This window comes from Hyperolius riggenbachi, chromosome 5, assembly GCF_040937935.1.
Source record: "Hyperolius riggenbachi isolate aHypRig1 chromosome 5, aHypRig1.pri, whole genome shotgun sequence".
Taxonomy (NCBI): domain Eukaryota; kingdom Metazoa; phylum Chordata; class Amphibia; order Anura; family Hyperoliidae; genus Hyperolius; species Hyperolius riggenbachi.
This window is the reverse complement of record NC_090650.1, coordinates 34,583,790-34,602,908: the sequence shown is the minus strand read 5'-3', so window position 1 is coordinate 34,602,908 and position 19,119 is coordinate 34,583,790. Positions and strand designations below refer to the sequence as shown.

Below are 19,119 nucleotides of genomic sequence, written 5' to 3'. Positions count from 1 at the left end.
TGGAGAATTTTATCACGATCTCCACCTCTCTTTAGAGGGGGGATGGCATCCACAATAACCCACCTTAACCGGAGTTTCATACTGTGTCTTGCCAACCGCTAATTTCACAATCGCTTGTTTGTGCTGTTGAATCCTGATCTTGGCCATGCGTCTGGTCTTACCGATGTAGACCAGACCGCATGGACATTTCAGGCCATACACGACAAACGTAGTGTAGCAGTAAAATGGATTTGTAATATACATCCTCTTACCCGTATGAGGGTGTGAAATGTAAGTCCCTCTTATAATCGCACCGCAACAGTTGCAATTAAGGCATGGAAAGGTTCCACGCCTCGCAACTGCTGCAACGTCGGAGACAACTCTCTTCACGTCTGAGCTACACACCGTATCATGAATGGATTTACCCTTTTTATAGGCAAACAGCGGTGGCTCTTGAAACAGATGACCAAAATCTTTATCAAATTTCAAAATGGATCCACTCAGATTGATGGCAAAACGTTGTCACAAATGGGATACGTTTATTCGTTTTTTTTTTCTTTGATTTTACAATACTCTGCTTAATCAACTGCTCTCTATCAAGATCACAAACTTCCTTAGATACGGTTTGCAGGGAACCCACCTCATATCCCCTAGATGATAGTTTTTTAATCAATTTAGTAGAAGCCGCATCGTAATCCGATGAGGACGAACAGATCCGCCTGGCCCTTAAAAATTGACCTTTGGGGATCCCCCGCTTAACACAACCAGCATGGAAGCTGTCCGTCCTCAAAAGATTATTGCGTTGTTGGTTTAGAAAACAATTTAGTGATCAATTCACCACCCTCTCTAGAAATAACAACATCCAGATAATTCACACTGACATCAGACCATTCGGCCGTAAATTTGATTGTAGGATGCATTGTGTTGGCTGCAGCCACCATAGACTCTAAACAATCTGCGGAACCCTGCCACAATATTAAAATATCGTCCACAAATCGAAAATATGCCAGAATATTATGGACATATTCAGGATTAGCCACAAACAAAGTTTTTTTCCAAATCTGCGACAAATAAATTCGCCACAGATGGTCCTACAGGCGAACCCATACTGGTTCCCTGTAGTTGGAAATAAAAATCTTCATCGAATCTGAAGTAGTTGCTGCACAACACTGTCTCCAAACAATCAAGTAAATAAAATACCATTGGATTGGATATGCTGGTTTCCAACAATATCCTCAATACACTTCATGCACTCATCGTGTGGTATGGATGTAAATAAATTTTGCACATCTAAGGTACACAGCAGTAAATCCCCAGGGACCGTACCCAAGTTTGACAACCTAAACAATAAATCATTAGTATCCTTAAAGTGAGCCTCCGGACTAAAAATCGACTCGGCAGCACTGAAAAGGCTTTGTGTTTCTTTAACAGTTTCACAGCATCAGAACTTTGTTTCTCTTATACAAGCCTCATTTTTAGCTGCACAGAAGAAAACTGCCCAGGCTTTTTTCCCCTGATGCTGTGCAAAGCATGATGGGATTTCTGATTTTTTGTTCTCATTCTGCTGTTTTGGTGCAATTTTTTTTTTTTTTTTTTTTATACATTTTGAATTTGGCATTTGAAGCCTAGCGTGTGCAGCTGGGAGGGGTAATCAGGACACAGGACAGTTGGAACTGTGTCTCCTGCTCCTTGTCACCTCCTTTCAACCAAAAAAATGGCTGCCCCATGAAAAAGATGGCAGCCCCCATGAATCACAAACATTTGCCTGTTCTTTTAAAACAGGGTGGGTAAGAGATTATATTACCTATCTATTCTAATTAACATAATTAATGTAACTTGATGACAGTATGTTTGTTTAGGCTGAAGTTCCCCTTTAAGAAAAACATGTTCTGCCTCAACCTGAGGCTGTAGATAGGTGTCCACAAATTTAGCTACAGGATGTAAACCAGATCCTACCCCTGAGACGATAGGTCGACCAGGGGGGTTCTGCAGGTTTTTCCTCTATCTTCAGGGTAGACATTCGTGTGTAGTTCCCTGTTTTGATATAATTATGTATTTTGATATTGTTGATGTCACTTCCTGGGGGGTGGGTATTTATTACCTGTTTGGATGGTGGGTGTTACACTTGAGGAAGGGCTCCGCCCCGAAACATTGTGTGTACTACCTTGCTGCTCCAATACAGCTTGTTGCTTTTGCAGGAGGGTGACAGTGGGAGGGAGGAGGGTGTAGAGGAGGGTGCCAGTGGTTAGGGAGAAGGGTGCCACTGGGTGGGGAGGAAGGTGTCCATGGTGGGGAGGTGGGTGCCACTGCGTTGGGAGAAGGGTGCCACTGGGTGGGGAGGAGGGTGCCAGTAGGTGGGGAGGAAGGTGCCCGTGGATGGGGAGGAGGGTGCCATTGTGGGTGGGGAGGAGGGTGCCACTGGGTGGGGAGGAGGGTGCCAGTGGGTGGGGAAGTGGGTGCCACTGGGTGGGAAGGAGGGTGCCACTGGGTGGGAGGAAGGTGGCTCTGGGTGGGGAGGAGGATGCATCAGGGTTGGGAGGAGGGTGTTCATGGGTGCAGAGGAGGGTGCCACTGGGTGGAGAGTAGGGTGCCCGGGGTGGAAAGTAGGGTGCCCATGGGTGGGAGGAGGGTGCATCTGGGTGCGGAGAAGGGTGCCACTTTGGGTGGGGAGGACGGTGCCACTTTGGGTGGGGTGGTGGTGGGGAGGAGGGTGCCACTTTGGGTGGGGAGGAGGGTGCCTGGGCAGAGAGGAGGCAAAAAAAATTGATGCGCCAGCCGCGCAATGCGAGGAGAGGGGGCTGCATCATTTCTCCCTCCGACTCTCTGAATGAGCTGCCTACTGTGTGTGTTCCCCCCCCCCCCAGATGCAGAGTTTGCGCAGCGGTGGTCATCTTATCGTCTATGCACTCATACGGGAGCCGGCTCTTCTCTGCTAGTTCCTGTTTCCCATGATGTCATAGGAAACAGGAAGTAGAATGAAGCTGGCTCCCGGTACGAGTGCATAGACGGTAAGATGACCACCGCTGCGCAAACTCTGCATCTGGGGGGAACACACAGTAGGCAGCTCATTCAGAGAGCCGGAGCGAGGGAGGAATGATGCAGCCCCCTCTCCTCGCATTGTGCGGCTGGCGCATCAATTTTTTTTTCAGTCACTGGCTCTGCCTAGCCCAGGACATTGGGGAGTGATAGCGGGAGGGGCCCCCCAACCCGGGACAGTCCTGGCGAAAATGGGACAGTTGGGGGGCCTGGCAGCCCTGCTGACCTCTTTGGCTGCAGTAGTGGCTGAACCGCACACCTGAAACAAGCATGCAGCTAATCCAGTCTGACTTCAGTCAGAGCACCTGATCTGCATGCTTGTTGAGGGGCTGTGGCTAAATGTATTAGAGACACCGGATCAGCAGGAGAGTCCGGCAACTGGTATTATTTTAAAAGTAAGCATCCTTATCCTTCTCAGTTAAGGCTCCCCTTAAGCACTTGGCAACCTCTGGCACGCTTATCTACACCCTTTTAAAATTTACAGTGAGTCACAGGGGCGTAGATAGGCAACTCCTTTCTATTTCGCATTGTGTGCGACGCCACACGCGATTATGCGCGTTGGGCACCAGTTGATCCTTGATTAGCTGATGTGAACATATGTGCACAAAGCCAATCAAAGTAATGCAAGTTTGACTGAGCACTGTCAAAGCCAATGACAGTGCTCATTCATTCAGAATGTTATAAACATTGTATCATTCACTATGCTGTTACAGTTACTGCCATCACTCATGAGAGGATCTCAGATAACTAGAACAGCATCCAGTGATCAGCATCAGTGAGTTGTTTTTGTTGTTGTTGTTGTTTTGTTAATAAATTATAAACCCTATTAAGCCCAGTAACCCTTGCCTCCCTGAAATGTGAACATTGCTGTGGTTTTTAGGGGAAAGAGATGGGTTGAGAAGTGGTTAAGAGGTTAAACTACAGGCAAGAAGAGCCAACCCCTGGAAGAGGAGGGCTGGCCAATCAGCAGTGGCTGCGTCTAGCCAGTAGGAAGGGGTGTGACGTCAGACCAGGAAGTGCACTGCACATGGGTGGAGGAGGAGGAGAGGTGATGTTGCCCTGATCCTGTGTAAGTTGTTGTGTGCTTGTTCTGTGCTGTGTGAGCAATGATCAGCGTGTTGCTATTTGTTAATTAGCCACATCTAATAAGTATGCAGCTTAGCCCTGGACTGATCAGAAGTAGTGGCTGCTTATAAGGAATGGTCCAGTTACAAGGTGAGTGCAGTGTATGGCAATAACACATTTACATGAGACCAATGTCTTCATAGATCATCAGCCCTCATTTGTTCCTTTTTATCTATAAATATTTGCTTTTCTGAGGCATAGAAATGTTTATGCTAATACAATTGTATCTGAATGAATTTCTCTCCTAGGCTCTTTCGTACAGCTCTGTGCGGCTAGGAGCGCACTATGCACAATCGCTAGCATTACAGAAAATGCATGCGTTTTGGCCCATAATGAACATCTATGGGCCGCATAAAAAACGCTAAAACAGCAATAGCACTAAAAATGGCAAAATGCGTACAAATTGACTTTACCGCCAGGTACAGGCAGGTCTTAAAGTGTACCAGAGACGAATAAACATAATGTTTATACATACCTGGGACTTCCTCCAGCCCCATCTGCATGAATCGCTCCCACACCGCCATCCTTAATCTTCTCCCTCTTCGGTACCGGGTCCCGTAACGTCGGTCAGTCGACGCGAGTACAGTGCGCTTCCTCTGTTTCTCTCCGGCGGAGAATAGTACTAAGCAGGCGCAGTACTATTCTCTGCTGAAGAGTCTGAGGGAGCACACTGTGCATATGTAAAGCTGGCAGCGACAGGCCAACGCTACTGGACCCAGTACCGAAGAGGGGGAAGGCCAGGACGGTGGCGTGGGAGCGATCCGTGCGGATGAGGCTGGTACAGGTACAACTTTTATGTTTTTTCGTCTCTGGTTTCTCTTATGCTGGGAATACACAATGAGATTTTTTCAGCATATTTACTGTCTGATCGTTTTTCCAATCTTTTTCTGATCAATTTCTATTCACTTCTATGAGAAATCGATCAGAAAATGATCAAAAATCAGATCAGACATGTCGGAAATTATTTATCGAATCATCTATCTGCCAAAATATCTCGTGGTGTATTCCCGGCATTAAAGTGAACCTCCAGACTAAAAATCTACCTAGCAGCACTGAAAAGGCTTGGTGTTTCTTTAACAGTTTCACAGCATCAGAACTTTGTTTCTCTTATACAAGCCTCATTTTTAGCTGCACAGAAGAAAACTGCCCGGGCATTTTTCCCCCTGATGCTGTGCAAAGCATGATGGGCTTTCTGATGTTGTACTCCTTCTGCTGTTTTGGTGCACTTTATTATTTTTTTTTAATTCGATATTTGAATCCTAGTGCGAGCAACTGGGAGGGGTGATCAGGACACACGACAGTTGGAACTGTGTCTCATGCTCCCTGTCACCTCCTTTCTTTCAACCAAAAAGATGGCTGCCCTCATGAAATCACAAACATTTGCCTGTTCTTTTAAAACAGGGTGGGTAGGAGATTATATTACCTATCTATTTTAATTAACATAACTAATATAACTTAATGACAGTATGTTTGTTTAGGCTGAAGTTCCCCTTTAAACTGATTGATTGGCAAATTATGTGCTAACATGCCACCTGGTTTTCATTTTTTTTTTTTCAATTCAGATTTTCGGTAAAATATTGTAAAATAACGCACAATTATGATTTTGCTATGATTTTCGTATGTGGTAAATTATGATTAAAATGTACCAGAATAGTAAACTGCTTTTACTGCATATGGTAAAATACAATGGGGTTGATTTACTATAACAAATAGCGTGCCTTATCAGTGTAGCATAGCGAGCGCTAAGAACTTATGCCTGCTAATTGGCAATGACGAAAACTCCACTCGTCCTGCCCTGAGCTCCTGCGGGTCCAATCACTTTAAAGGACATGATCCCTGCACTTTGGCCCAATAGACTGCCTGTCACTTGACAGGAAACTTGACAGGCAGCCTATTGGGCCAATCAAAGTGCGGGGATAATATCATTTAAAGTGATTGGACCCTCATGGGCTCGGGGCAAGACGAGTGGAGCTCTCACCATTGCCAATTAGCAGGCATACGTTTGTAGCGCTCACTATGCTACTCTGAAAAAGGCATGTTAACTTTGATAAGGCATGCTATTTGGTATAGTGAATCAACCCCAGTGCGTGCTGTAAGATAGACGCTAAGCCTACCAGAATTGAGGCCAATGTATTTCAATGGGGACACAGAGGGTTGCGTTTTTACATGTGTTTTTGATGCAATCTTTTATTAGATATGATACTGTATTGGAGCCAGTCTAGTTTAGGTGACCCAGCAGGAAACTTCATAGGGAACTGTTCTTCAATCACTGCACCCTCTACAGCACGATGCGTTGCGATTGGCCGAATAGTGTGGGGGTAGTTTACTACAACTCTGCCACTTTAGCTGAATTCCCCTATGAGGTTTGCTGCTGGGTACCAGAGACTTTTTTTTTTTTTTTAAATGTTCCCTTTGACTTGCATTAAAATTGCGGTAAAATAGCAGCAAAATAGCCACGATCGAAATCCTTCCAAATATTTTACCCGGATTTTAATAAAAGGCAATGGAAGCAGTTTTTTAAAATATGAAAATGACACCAAAAATGCTCTCCGGGAGGGGCGTGGCCAGCTATGGAAGCGTGAGGACACATTACTCCTCAGCTCCTCGGAACCCGCAGCAAAATCCTGGCTAAACGCGGCAGGAGACGCCGACACCGGGCTCCCCGTACAGCCACTCGTGGAGGCAACCCAAGACTGGACCCGGAGATGACAAAATACGGGCCACCAGTCGTGTACGACGCCGCAGAGAGGCTGGCGAGAGTCGCCAGGACGGATCCCCAAGATGGCGCCGAGAGCAGCGTGAGTGCCTGCGACACAGCTTCTGCACAGGCACCGCTGCCAGCGCAACCGGTGAAGGAGGGGATGGAAACTGAGGGAGAAGCAACTTCACCCCAGACACAGGTACCACAATCCCCACTACGAGGGAGGGAGAAGCGGGGCCCAAGAGGTGAGGGAGACCGAGAGCAGGCCCAAGATGGCGCTGGAGAGGAGGAGGGGGAGAGGCCCGAGCCCACTAGAGAAGAGCTGCTGGAAGCCATACGCAGCCTGCAAATGTCACTAACGTCCAGACTGGACTCTATACACTCAGAGATGTCCTTTCTGAAAAGCGACTTTGGCAAGCTAAAAGATAGAACAAAAGAGGCCGAACGCAGAGTGGGGCAGTTAGAGGACATTGTACATCCCATGCAACGTACACAAACGACATTAACAGAAAAGTCTGATGCTAACACAATGAAGATAGATGACCTGGAAAACAGATCTAGAAGATCCAACCTCAGATTTATCGGTTTTCCGGAAAAAGTGGAGGGGAGGCAGCCAGAAATTTTCCTGGAAAACTGGCTGAAGGATCATCTACCAGATATGCACCCCTCACATGCTTTTGCGGTAGAAAGGGCACACCGTGTTCCAGGGGGTCCTCCTAAACCAGGAGTCAATGATCGACCCCTCATTGCAAAATTCCTTAACTACAGGGATAAGATTGAAATTCTCCGAGCTGCACGAGACGCCCCAGATTTAACGTTTAATGGGGCAAAGATATCGATATATCAGGACTTTTCATCAGAAATACAGAAGCAAAGGGCCACCTTCTTTAATGTTAAGAATTCTCTTAGGGATTTGCAAATCCCATACAGTATGCTGTTTCCAGCCAAGCTGCGTGTCCAATATGAATCCAAGACACACTTTTTCACTTCTGCAAATGATGCTATCAAATGGATGGAAGGAAAGGGAATGAAAATATCCACAGTGAAGCCCCGCACTCCCAAAAGATAAGCACTCTACAGCTAAATTCCAGGTGAAACGTAACTCACCATCAATATGGATGGAGAAGCACCCACGCCTTACCATTGTTGTCTTCTAAAACTGGAGCAGGAAAAGGTTTTTTTTCTCTTCTATTTTTACTATCCTGGTTATACAAAGTTGGTATCGATCTGACGATCAGTTTAATGCAATATTAACCTAAGCTGTCACCATGTAACTTATAACAATCCAGAACGGGCCGAGGGAATTAAGGTCCCAGATATTGCATTGAAATGCTTCAGGGACAATTTTTACTTTCCCCGCCACTAATAACACGTTTGCGTGTAGTAGGAACTTTGTAAAGAACATGGAGGCGGAAAGGATTGAATTGTTTTTTTTCTCTTCCTTTTTTCTTTTTTTCCTTTTCTCAATTTTGTCTCCTTTCGCAACCAGTCTGCTAACAAATAACCGTGAAGAACTCTGATGTCCTGCATTAGCTTTTGGTTATAATTCACTGATAATGACTTGATTATATGGTATCAGATTATCCAGATAATAGCTCTCTCTATAGATAAACTCTGAATGTAATAATTACATAACCAGTGTACTAACATTTTCCTTCCAGTAGGTGGTAGTAGAGTACCAGGGAACTTGGTGCTGCAAGGATCTCAAAATAGAAGAATATATCTAGTACCTGTCTGTTACCATTTTCAATGAACGTTATGATTTACTGCACTGGATAGAATAGATTAAGGTTGCCACAATGTCACTAGGGATATAAAAAGGTTATGACTCTTCACCGATAAATGCTATTAATCTATACCCCAGGTTAAATTAACCGATATCATCTTCCCCTTATCCCCACTTACCTTTCCCCACTCCCTTCCTATGGTCACTTCTGCCCATCCCCCCCCTCCCCCCCCCCCCCCATCCCGGAACAAGGTAGAGAAGAGTCAACAGACCTCATTGTGGCAATACTCAATAGTGTGTATATTCTATGATCAGATTGATGCAATGTGCATGTTGGGACCTTCCCAGTAGCCAGGCACTACGGAAAGGTCGGGTGTGGGTGAATATCTCTCCCTCTCCTACATTCTGCTCACATGTAACTGTCCGCAAAACTTCTAAGTAATATTAAGCAACAAGTAATGCGGGTTCTGAATAGCTGGCCTTACTTCAGAGCTCCACTCAGGTTTAATGGGATACGTTAGGGATGTAGGCTCCCGAGGGTTTTGGGATCGGAGAGCAGGGAGGGTCAGGGGTTGGGTTATGTGTTCTGTTGAATTGTATTGTCTTTGGTGGTTCACTCATATATGCTATGCCATTCTAAGTTGGGTCATTGCAAGCCATGACGGGTTATCACTCCAGTCCAAATCTAAAAACAATTATAAATGCAGTTGAGGATTATTACCTGGAATGTCAGGGGACTAAATAACAATATTAAGCGTAAATTGGTATTTGAATACCTTAAACAAAAGATGCCACATGTGATATGCCTACAGGAAACTCATGTGATGGGATCTAGAGCCCTCCTACTAAAAAAACCATGGATATCTAAATATTACCTCGCCCATTTCTCCTCATTCTCCAGGGGCACTGCTATACTTATCAGTAAATCTTTCCCTGGCCAAATACTGACAGCTATTACTGATCCAAGGGGCAATTATGTGATCATAAAATGTAGCATTGAAGGCCAAGTATTTACTATGGCATCTATATATATTCCCCCACCATTCCAAATACGAATTTTAGAGGAGATGACATCAAAACTTCACAGTATACTTGAAGGCCCTCTCATGATACTGGGCGATTTCAATGCTATACTAAACCCGGAACTGGATAGATTAAACAAAAGTAACCGTTCCTTTGTGTCATTTCTTGATTGGATTAAAACTTATCAATTGCATGACCCTTGGAGATGGAAATATCCCCAAAAAAGAGAATTCTCCTGTTATTCAGACAGCTACAAAACAATGTCACGCATAGACATGATTTTAACGTCTAAAGATATGCTCCCATATATCACAGACATACAATATCTACCACATGGCATATCAGACCACTCCCCTCTGATCTGTACTATGAATGCCCCGGGATCAGGTTGCTCAGGCCTCTGGAGAATGGGCTCAGTGTGGCTGGAGGATGAAAATGTGACCACGGAATGCAAAAAAAGCATGTCGTATTATTGGCAGGAAAATGAGGGTACGGCAAGTGAGGAAGTGTGTTGGGATGCTGCAAAAGCAGTGTTACGAGCATCATTTCGCTCAGCTATGTCCATAATTAGGAATAATAATACAGCGCACGAAGAATACATCAGGAGAGAATCAGAAGCATGTAAAGCACAATTAATACTAGATCCTAGCCCAAATAGATATACAAATTGGGAGCTTGCTAGAAGAAAATTGGATTTAGAGTTACTTAATAGTATAAAAAGAAAAGACATAATACACAAACAAAGCCAATTTGAACACGGTAATAAATGTGGGAAGCTTTTGGCCTATTTTCTTAAGGCTCAATCTGATACAACGGCCATAGCGGCTATTAAACAACCTGATGGGGTGCTGCTGGAGACATCTGCAGATATGGCAGAGGCCTTTAGGAACTTTTATGAGCAAACCTACTCATCCCAAACGTATGCCAATGAAAAAGAGGTAGAAACCTTTCTTGAACAATTATCCCTACCAACTTTATTAGAGGGAGAAATGGAACCATTGGAATTACCCATTGGTCAGGATGAACTGGGAGTAGCACTTGCGTGCTTAAATAAAGGCAAAACACCTGGGCCAGACGGAATCCCAGTGGAGTGGTACTCTAAAAATAAAACAGAAATTCTCCCTAGACTAGCCTCACTCCTTACCACTATATATGAAAAAGGGGAAATGCCTGAAACAATGAGAGAAGCACTGATCACCCTTATCTTAAAACCTGGAAAAGATCCGCAGTCATGCGATTCATATAGACCAATATCGTTGATGAATATAGACACTAAAATTTTATCAAAAGTACTGGCAATCCGTCTGGAAAAAGTTATGCAAAGAATGGTTCATCCTGACCAATGTGGGTTCATAGGGGGGAGATCAACTAGAATGAATATACGTAGACTCTTTTCCAATATTCAATTCCCTCACTCAAACTCTAACACCAGAATCATTTTGTCCCTTGATGCCAACAAGGCATTCGATTCTATCGAATGGTCGTACTTGGGACAGGTCCTTAAAAGCTTTGGCTTTGGACCTCGATTTTGTAAATGGATCCAAATTCTGTATACCAAACCGTCAGCAAGGATCAGGGTCAACCAAAATATTTCCAAGCCCTTCCAAATACACCGTGGCACCAGGCAGGGATGCCCACTATCCCCGTTGCTCTTTGCCCTAGCGATAGAGCCATTGGCGCAAGCAGTACGGGGGGACCCTAATATTAGAGGCCTTAAAATAACAAACATAGTGGAAAAAATCTCGCTATACGCGGATGACATGCTCATATACCTAGCAGATCCGGGTCCATCCTTGGTTGCTGTTTTGGAATTATATGACAGGTTTGGTCAATTATCAGGACTCACCATTAATTGGACAAAGTCAGTACTATTTCCCATAGACATATTCGATCATAATATAATCACCACAAACTCTAAGCTGATGATAGTCGACAAATTTAAATATTTGGGCATCTGGATACACAGAGACGTTCACTCATTTGAAGCTAATAACGTTCATCCAATAATCACAACTACTGAATCTCAACTAAAAAGATGGTCAAGCCTGCCACTTAATCTATATGGCAGAGTATGTTCAATAAAAATGATCATTGCTCCTAGGTTACTTTACGTTCTGCAGATGTCTCCAGGATGGCTACCACAAAACATTTTTAAAAAAATAGATTCCATGATAACTAGCTTTCTGTGGGCGGTAGGTACTCCAAAAATTGCATTACGAACTCTCCGCCTACCAATATCTAACGGCGGATTAGCATTACCCGATTTCCAAGCTTATTACTTTGCTTCCCAACTGGTGCCCATAAAAAACTGGCTGAGTTCAGCAAGAACACACTCAGATATGAACACAGAGGCGGACATTGCCACCTCCTACGAAGCATTATGCTCTGCCATTTATAGAGGTAAAGTCCCAATTGGAGATGAAGGCTCATATTTAATACAACACACAATTAAGGTCTTTCAAAAGGCACAAAAGCTATGTGATCCCCTTCCTGCCACTATTTCACCTAACTTGCCCCTGTGGCACAATGACCAGCTTCCGGAATTAAAAAAAATCCCGGATATACATTTCTGGTGCAAAGCAGGCATTAAATATATTAACCAACTATATGTTGAGGGTTCCTTTAAGGACTATGCTACTCTGAGACTGGAATTCCAACTCCCACCACACTCGCTCTTTAGATACTTTCAAATTAGACACGCGCTACAAGCCCAGATTGGGCTGCATGGGGTTAGCCTATCCCCAATGCCACTGGAACTTCTTCTCCTGCAAACAGACACAGATAAGCAAATATCGAGATATTATAATTTTATAATATCAGCTAAATATAATAACATTGTCGATAATTATAAGCTCAAATGGAGGTCTGGCGATGAGGATTTTACTGACTCAGAGTGGCTGGAGTTCCAGGATAACTATTATAAGACAGTTATAGCATCAAGGGACAAGGTAATTCAGCTCAAATGGCTTCATCAGGCCTATTTGACACCATCCCGATTGGCAAAAATCGGAAGAGGGACCACAGATTCATGCTTTAAGTGCAATGCAATAAATGCTAATTTCCTACATTGTGTCTGGTACTGTCCCCAAGTACAGAGCTTTTGGAAAAATGTTACTCACTTCATATCACATAACCTTAAACTCCCACAGGTTATGACATTTCAAGCTTGCATGTTGGGAGTTTTGGGAGATATAAGTTGTGGCAGACATAAGAAAACATTAATACGTATATTGCTGTTCTACGCAAGGAAGTCCCTTACTTCCAAGTGGAAGCAAAGTACGGTGCCCTCCCTAAATCTATGGAAAGAAACAGTAAACAGTATACTCCCCTTGTATAAACTCACTTACCAAGCTAGGTCACAATTTCGGAAATTTGATAAGGTATGGAAAGTATGGGTGGATGCATTTGATACAGTAATTCCTCATCTGGACATTTCGGTTATGATACAAGATATTCACTAATAATGCTAAAACTTATGCTAAACATGCTCTGTTGATTGCACCTTTGAGTTCCCTGACAAATCGGAAAAATACCAGATTGCTATTTCTGAATATAAGAAAGAAATAATGACTGGATATATATATAACCCAGATAAGTTTTGATAAACTGTAATGACACCAATTACAATAAGAGGTTGATGAACACCAAACTGTTTGTTTTATTGTTGTAATGTTTATATGTGTTATGAAAAATCAATAAAAAAAATCTCTTTTAAAAAAAAAAAAATGCTCTCCGGTGTGTCTTCAGCCTATATTGCACAGTCAGTATTATTGATTTAAAGTACAACAGTACTTCCTAGTTAAAGTGAACCAGAGATCTGGTAAATTAAAGATTTAAAGGAATACTGTAGGGGGTCGGGGGAAAATTAATTGAACTTACCCATGAATTCTAATGGTCCCCCGCAGACATCCTGTGCCCACGCAGCCACTCACTGATGCTCTGGCCCCGCCTCTGGTTCACTTCTGGAATTTCAGACTTTAATGTCTGAAAACCACTGCACCTGCGTTGCCGTGTCCTCCCTTCGGCTGATGTCACCAGCAGCATACTGCGCAGGCCCAGTATGGTCTGTGCCTGCGCTGGTGACATCAGTGGGAGCGAGGACACGGCAACACAGGCCCAGTGGTTTTCAGACTTTAAAGTCTGAAATTCCAAAAGTGAACCAGAGGCGGGGCCAGAGCATCGGTAAGTGGCTGCGCGGGCACAGGATGTCTGCGGGGGACCATTAGAAGCCCCGGGTAAGTTCAACTCATTTTCCCCCGACCCCCTACAGTATTCCTTTAATTCTTACCTGGGGCTTCCTCCCGCCCCATAAACACGTGTGAGTCCCGTGCCGTCCTCCCGCGGTGTGCCGTTCAGCCGCGATCACCTCCGGGAATAGGCTCAGTCAGGTCCAGTCTGGGTGTTCTGCACATGCACAGTAGACCCAGACTGACGTGACTGAGCCAGTTACCCGGGGCTGATCGTGGCAGACCGCGGGGGGGCGGCGATGGACTCGCACGTGCTTATGGGGCAGGAGGAAGCCCCAGGTAAGTATCAAATCTGTAATTTACCAGGTCTCTGGTTTACTTTAAAGAGAACCTGAGGTGGGTTTGTCAAATCATATTAGGACACAGAGGCATGTTCTGTATACAATGACCAGCCTCTGTGTCCTTACAGTGTGCCTCCAACCCCCCCCCCCCCCCCCCCCTCCTGGGCTCTGCTGTAGCCCATTTAAAAAAGCTCCAGGCTAGTGACACGCAGGGTGACGCTAGCCTACTATGTACCTCTGCCTGTCATGCACCGCCGATCCCCCGCCTCCTGTATAGCGCGGCTCCCCGTCTGTGCCCCTTCCCTCCCTGCCTCCGTAAGCCGATCAAAGGAAGCTTTTATAAGCGCTTTTGCTCAGCGATGTTTTTTTTTTTACTTCCTGACGTTAGCGCTTTTTCAAGTGCTTTGCGATTTCCCTATACCTTCCATTGAGCCAAAGCGCTCAGACAATGGTACATGTAGCGCATTTGTGATTTCAATGAAATTGAAACGCTTACACATGAACACTGTCATAGTAAATCATTACAAAAAAAACAAAAGTTTGCTTTCCTAAAACAGAAAGAATTTGCGATAATTCAGGTTGGAGTGAGCTCAAGATGTCTCCCAGGCACCACTGCTGAATATATGCAAATTAACCATTGTACCCTTAGAAGCTAAACACACCTCCAGAACCGCTGGAATGCAATGATGTGTCAGCTTGTTAATATGTACAGAGCCATAATAATCCAACATGCATACAGACTGTTTCGGATTGTTTGATCCTCATCAGTGCATGGCATGGATTAATTTGGCTCTATGGAGTAGGGCTTGTAAATCCGAGAGGCACAGACTAACCAGCAAGCTCATGGTGACCCAGAACTCATTGGGGTGTGTAAGGGACTACAATGGTCCTAAAAGCCCCCTTACTAAGATGTCAAGAAAAACAAAAGTTTGCTTTCCTAAAACAGAAAGAATTTGCGATAATTCAGGTTGGAGTGAGCTCGAGATGTCTCCCAGGCACCACTGCTGAATATATGCAAATTAACCATTGTACCCTTAGAAGCTAAACACACCTCCAGAACCGCTGGAATGCAATGATGTGTCAGCTTGTTAATATGTACAGAGCCATAATAATCCAACATGCATACAGACTGTTTCGGATTGTTTGATCCTCATCAGTGCATGGCATGGATTAATTTGGCTCTATGGAGTAGGGCTTGTAAATCCGAGAGGCACAGACTAACCAGCAACCTCATGGTGACCCAGAACTCATTGGGGTGTGTAAGGGACTACAATGGTCCTAAAAGCCCCCTTACTAAGATGTCAAGAAAAACAAAAGTTTGCTTTCCTAAAACAGAAAGAATTTGCGATAATTCAGGTTGGAGTGAGCTCGAGATGTCTCCCAGGCACCACTGCTGAATATATGCAAATTAACCATTGTACCCTTGTAAATCATTACATAAGCACTTTTAGGGCGATTTGAAAAATTGCCAGCGCTTAAAAAAAATCCGCAAACGCTGATAGTGCGAACAAACCCTTACTTTGGGTAGCGAGAGTTGGAGATTTCATAAACTGAGGAGTTGGATGATTTTTGCTTGTTCAGGGTCTACGGCAGAAATATTAGAGGCAGAGGGTTCAGCAGGATAGCCAGGCAATTAGAAATTTTTAAAAGAAAATAAATATATCAGTCTCCATATCCCTCTCAGGCCCAGTGCACACCAAAAACCTCTGGAAGATCTGCAAAACGCTAGAGGTTTTTGGAGCAGATTTCAGAGCGATTCTAGGCATGTTTCTCTAAACATGCCTAGCGTTTTTTGAAGCTTTTTTTGTGTAGCAGATTTCATATATTGTTACAGTAAAGCTGTTACTGAACAGCTACTGTAACAAAAACGCCTGGAAAACAGCTGATCATTTTTCAGAACGGTTTTCCACTTTCCTATACTTTAACATTGAGGCAAAAACGCCTCAGAAATCTAAAAAATGCTGCAGCCCCCGAGTTTGCGTTTGTGTAAAAAACGAACCACTCTGGTGTGCGCCATCCCATTCACTTTCATTAGCCAAGTGGTTTTCCCCCTGCAAGCGTTTTAAAAGACGCCCCAGAAACGCTCTGGTGTGCACCAGCCCTCACTTCGGGTGTCTTTCAATTGGCAGGGGGAGCATGCCCCTCTCTCTTATCCTGGTTGGGAGTGGTGTTGAGTGACAGCTAAGCCACACTTTCCCCTCCCAGAATCGTTTGCGCCTCCACTGAAGAAGGAATGGGAGACAACAAGCAGAAGTGTAGATCACATGACTGTTTTATGGTATTTTACTAACTTTTTTTGTGTTATATATTTTTTTTTTTTTTTTACATCAACTGCAGATTTGTGACATGTACTGCTCATAGAATTGATTGTTTTTATTTACCTTTTTAGGAACACAGAATTTGAATTATGGCTCTAAAAGTCCTTATTAATATAACCGGAAATTATTTGACTGCACTGAAAAGTCCATGCAGGAGTGGTGATATAAGACTTGGACTTTTCAGGATACTGTGGGGACGGACGTATGTTGGCCAACGTACAAACCATGAGGCCAAAAAAGAAAATGTGGTGCTTGTGCAAAATGTTGAAGCCATGGGTGTGGATATTGCAAAAATCAGAAAGCGCTGCCCCACGTTGTTCGAGAACACTACTGCCACAAATGAGGCCAAGCTCAAGGAGTTTCTTCTGGAGAAAGGAGCAGACATGGCAACTGCTGAAAACATCATCTCCAGATATCCAAGGGCTGTAACTACCGTCCCAAAAGACTTGTCGGCGATTTGGGATATATGGAAAAGTATTTTAAAAACAGACTGTTGTGTCCTAAAGATCGTCACTCGCTCGCCAGAGTCCTTTTTCCGGTCAGGGGGTATTGAGAAGCTGACGGGAAACATCTCCTACTTCCAGTCAATTGGATTGCCGCCCAAACTTCTAAGTCAACTTATGGCCCAAGCTCCACGGACTTTCTCCAATAGCGTTGAGCTTAACACAGAGAAGGTGGAATTTTTACGTGAACTTTCTATAAGTCTTGGAGAGGAAGATCCCAAAAAGTGCATCATACAGATCATCACCAGCAATATTTTTATCTTTAGCACAAGTATAAAGAAAATGAAGGCCAACCTAGAATCCATACGGTCCCTCATGAAGTTGGAGGACAAGGAGCTTCTGTCCTGGATCCAAGGTGAAGGTGCTTTTATCCTCAACCCAAGCAATGCACATGTTGTAAACAGTTTTGTAAACGCCCAAAAGATAATGCAGTCTCTGGGTTGTGAAGAAGCTGACGTAACCCAGTGCATTTTTGAAAATCCCTACATCCTTCGACTGTCCCCTAAAACCTTTACCTCAAAGGTCAATTTCCTTACGGAATGTGGAATTGAAGCTACTCAGATACTTGACACCCCAATTGTGCTAAGAGTGAGCCCGGCCAGCTTGAAATATAAAATGAAGTTACTACAACAATGTCGCTATGACTTCAAGAACAATACGCTGTTCGTATTACGGTCCGATCGGAAAAGTTTTGATACCAGAGTGCAGAGGCTGTCCAGAGCTACAGATCAAACTGCTAAACAGAGCTGATTTAATTAATAGGATTTTATGAATATCTGTGAAGATTGTGCTTTACCTAAGTCATGTATTATCCAGAGTGGAAAAAAATAAAGTAGTCTCAACTGGACGTCTGCTTCTCTTCTGGGAGATGTTTGTTCAGTTAAAGAGGAGCTGTCAGCCATACTATCTCAGAAAAAAACAACCACATATATGAGTAACTAAATACTTGCTCTACTTACATAACACATGTATTGCACTGTCCATGTTTTGATTTTAGTGATTTTTCTACAGTAAAAAAAGAGAAAATCCTTCTTAGCATTTCCCATTGTAAGTGTGGCTATTTTGAAGCCAATTCTTATGTCATTTCCTCCCTTAGTTTCCTTTGCCTGATTTGCCCGTCCTTCACTATAGAAAGTGCATTGTTTCAGCATGAGAAATATTGGCCAATCAGAGAGGAACAGAGGTGTGGGAGGGGAAAACAGGAGGGAAAGAGGCTTCAGCCAATCAGGATGCATTAGTTAAGTCTGAGGGGGAAGTACAGAAGCAAAAAAGGACAACCCAGCATGCCCTGCAACTTCCTTTTTGTTTACCAAATGTTGTGTGTACCAAATAGGAGTCAGGTAAACTGAGGAATGATCATTTATCAACAAGAAAAGTAATAATGATTTTAACTTTTGGATTTCCTGATTAGCATCCTTATTACTTGTTTACTAGATAAAAATAAAGAATTAATTTTTGATTTTATGCCCGACAGTTACTCTAATGAAATTTAACGTCTTCAGTTCAGATGAGGTTGAATGAAGAAATACTCAGATGCTTATGTGTAGATTATCCACAGCCATCATACAGACATGAATTGGTTAGGTTTCCTGGCTGTAGATGTGGATTATTTTTTGTAACACATGTAAAGGTGATAACTAGCATTACAGGTTGATGACAAATGATGTAGAAAGATTGCTCCCATGAAGTTTAAAGTGAACCGGAGGCGAACCTCGGGTCAAGAAGAAGATACTTACCAAAGAAGAGGGAAGCCTGAGAAGCCTGTGGAGCTTGTAGAGGCTCCCTGTGTCCTCCTCGCTGCCGCTTGCTGGGACCCTCTGGAAGATCTGGGCCACGCCCCTCGTTGTGTGGCTGTGCCTGTGCTCGTACATGAAGAGGGGCGCGGCCTTGATCTTCAGTACGACATGCTCTAGTCAGATTTCTTTGGTGGAGGGGTGTGGGGCTGGTCAGGAGGATGGTGTAAAAAGCCTCTACAGGATCCAGAGGCTTCCTTCTACTTAAAGTGGTCTGAAACTCTGACATAACATTCAATAAAAATGTGTTTTCCTACTTTTTATTATTCATACAGTTATATTTTCTTTTGTACACAAGTAATATTGTCTGTGTACAAATTACATGTTTCCAAAGAGTAGTTTATCTTGCCCTGAAAGCTGCCATTGCATTTTATTTTTTTCTATTAT

The 19,119-nt window shown here is 43.8% G+C and overlaps 1 protein-coding gene across 2 annotated transcripts; it reads left to right on the top strand.

Moving 5' to 3' along the window:
• Positions 1–4,002: 4,002 nt before the first annotated feature.
• Positions 4,003–17,786, top strand: LOC137518107 (transcription termination factor 1, mitochondrial-like). Of its 2 annotated transcripts, none has more exons than XM_068235439.1 (2): positions 4,003–4,084; positions 16,508–17,786. In XM_068235439.1, the coding sequence occupies exon 2, from the start codon at positions 16,526–16,528 to the stop codon at positions 17,687–17,689; it is 1,164 nt and encodes a 387-aa protein (XP_068091540.1). In that variant the 5' UTR covers positions 4,003–4,084; positions 16,508–16,525; the 3' UTR covers positions 17,690–17,786. The 2 variants fall into 2 exon arrangements, with proteins under 2 accessions (XP_068091540.1, XP_068091541.1); XM_068235440.1 differs by lacking the exon at positions 4,003–4,084 and adding an exon at positions 4,091–4,230.
• The last annotated feature ends 1,333 nt before the right edge of the window (positions 17,787–19,119 follow it).

Bases quoted from the DNA above. Each gene is read 5' to 3' on its own strand.
- LOC137518107 (XM_068235439.1), top strand. From the start codon at position 16,526: ATGGCTCTAAAAGTCCTTATTAATATAACCGGAAATTATTTGACTGCA.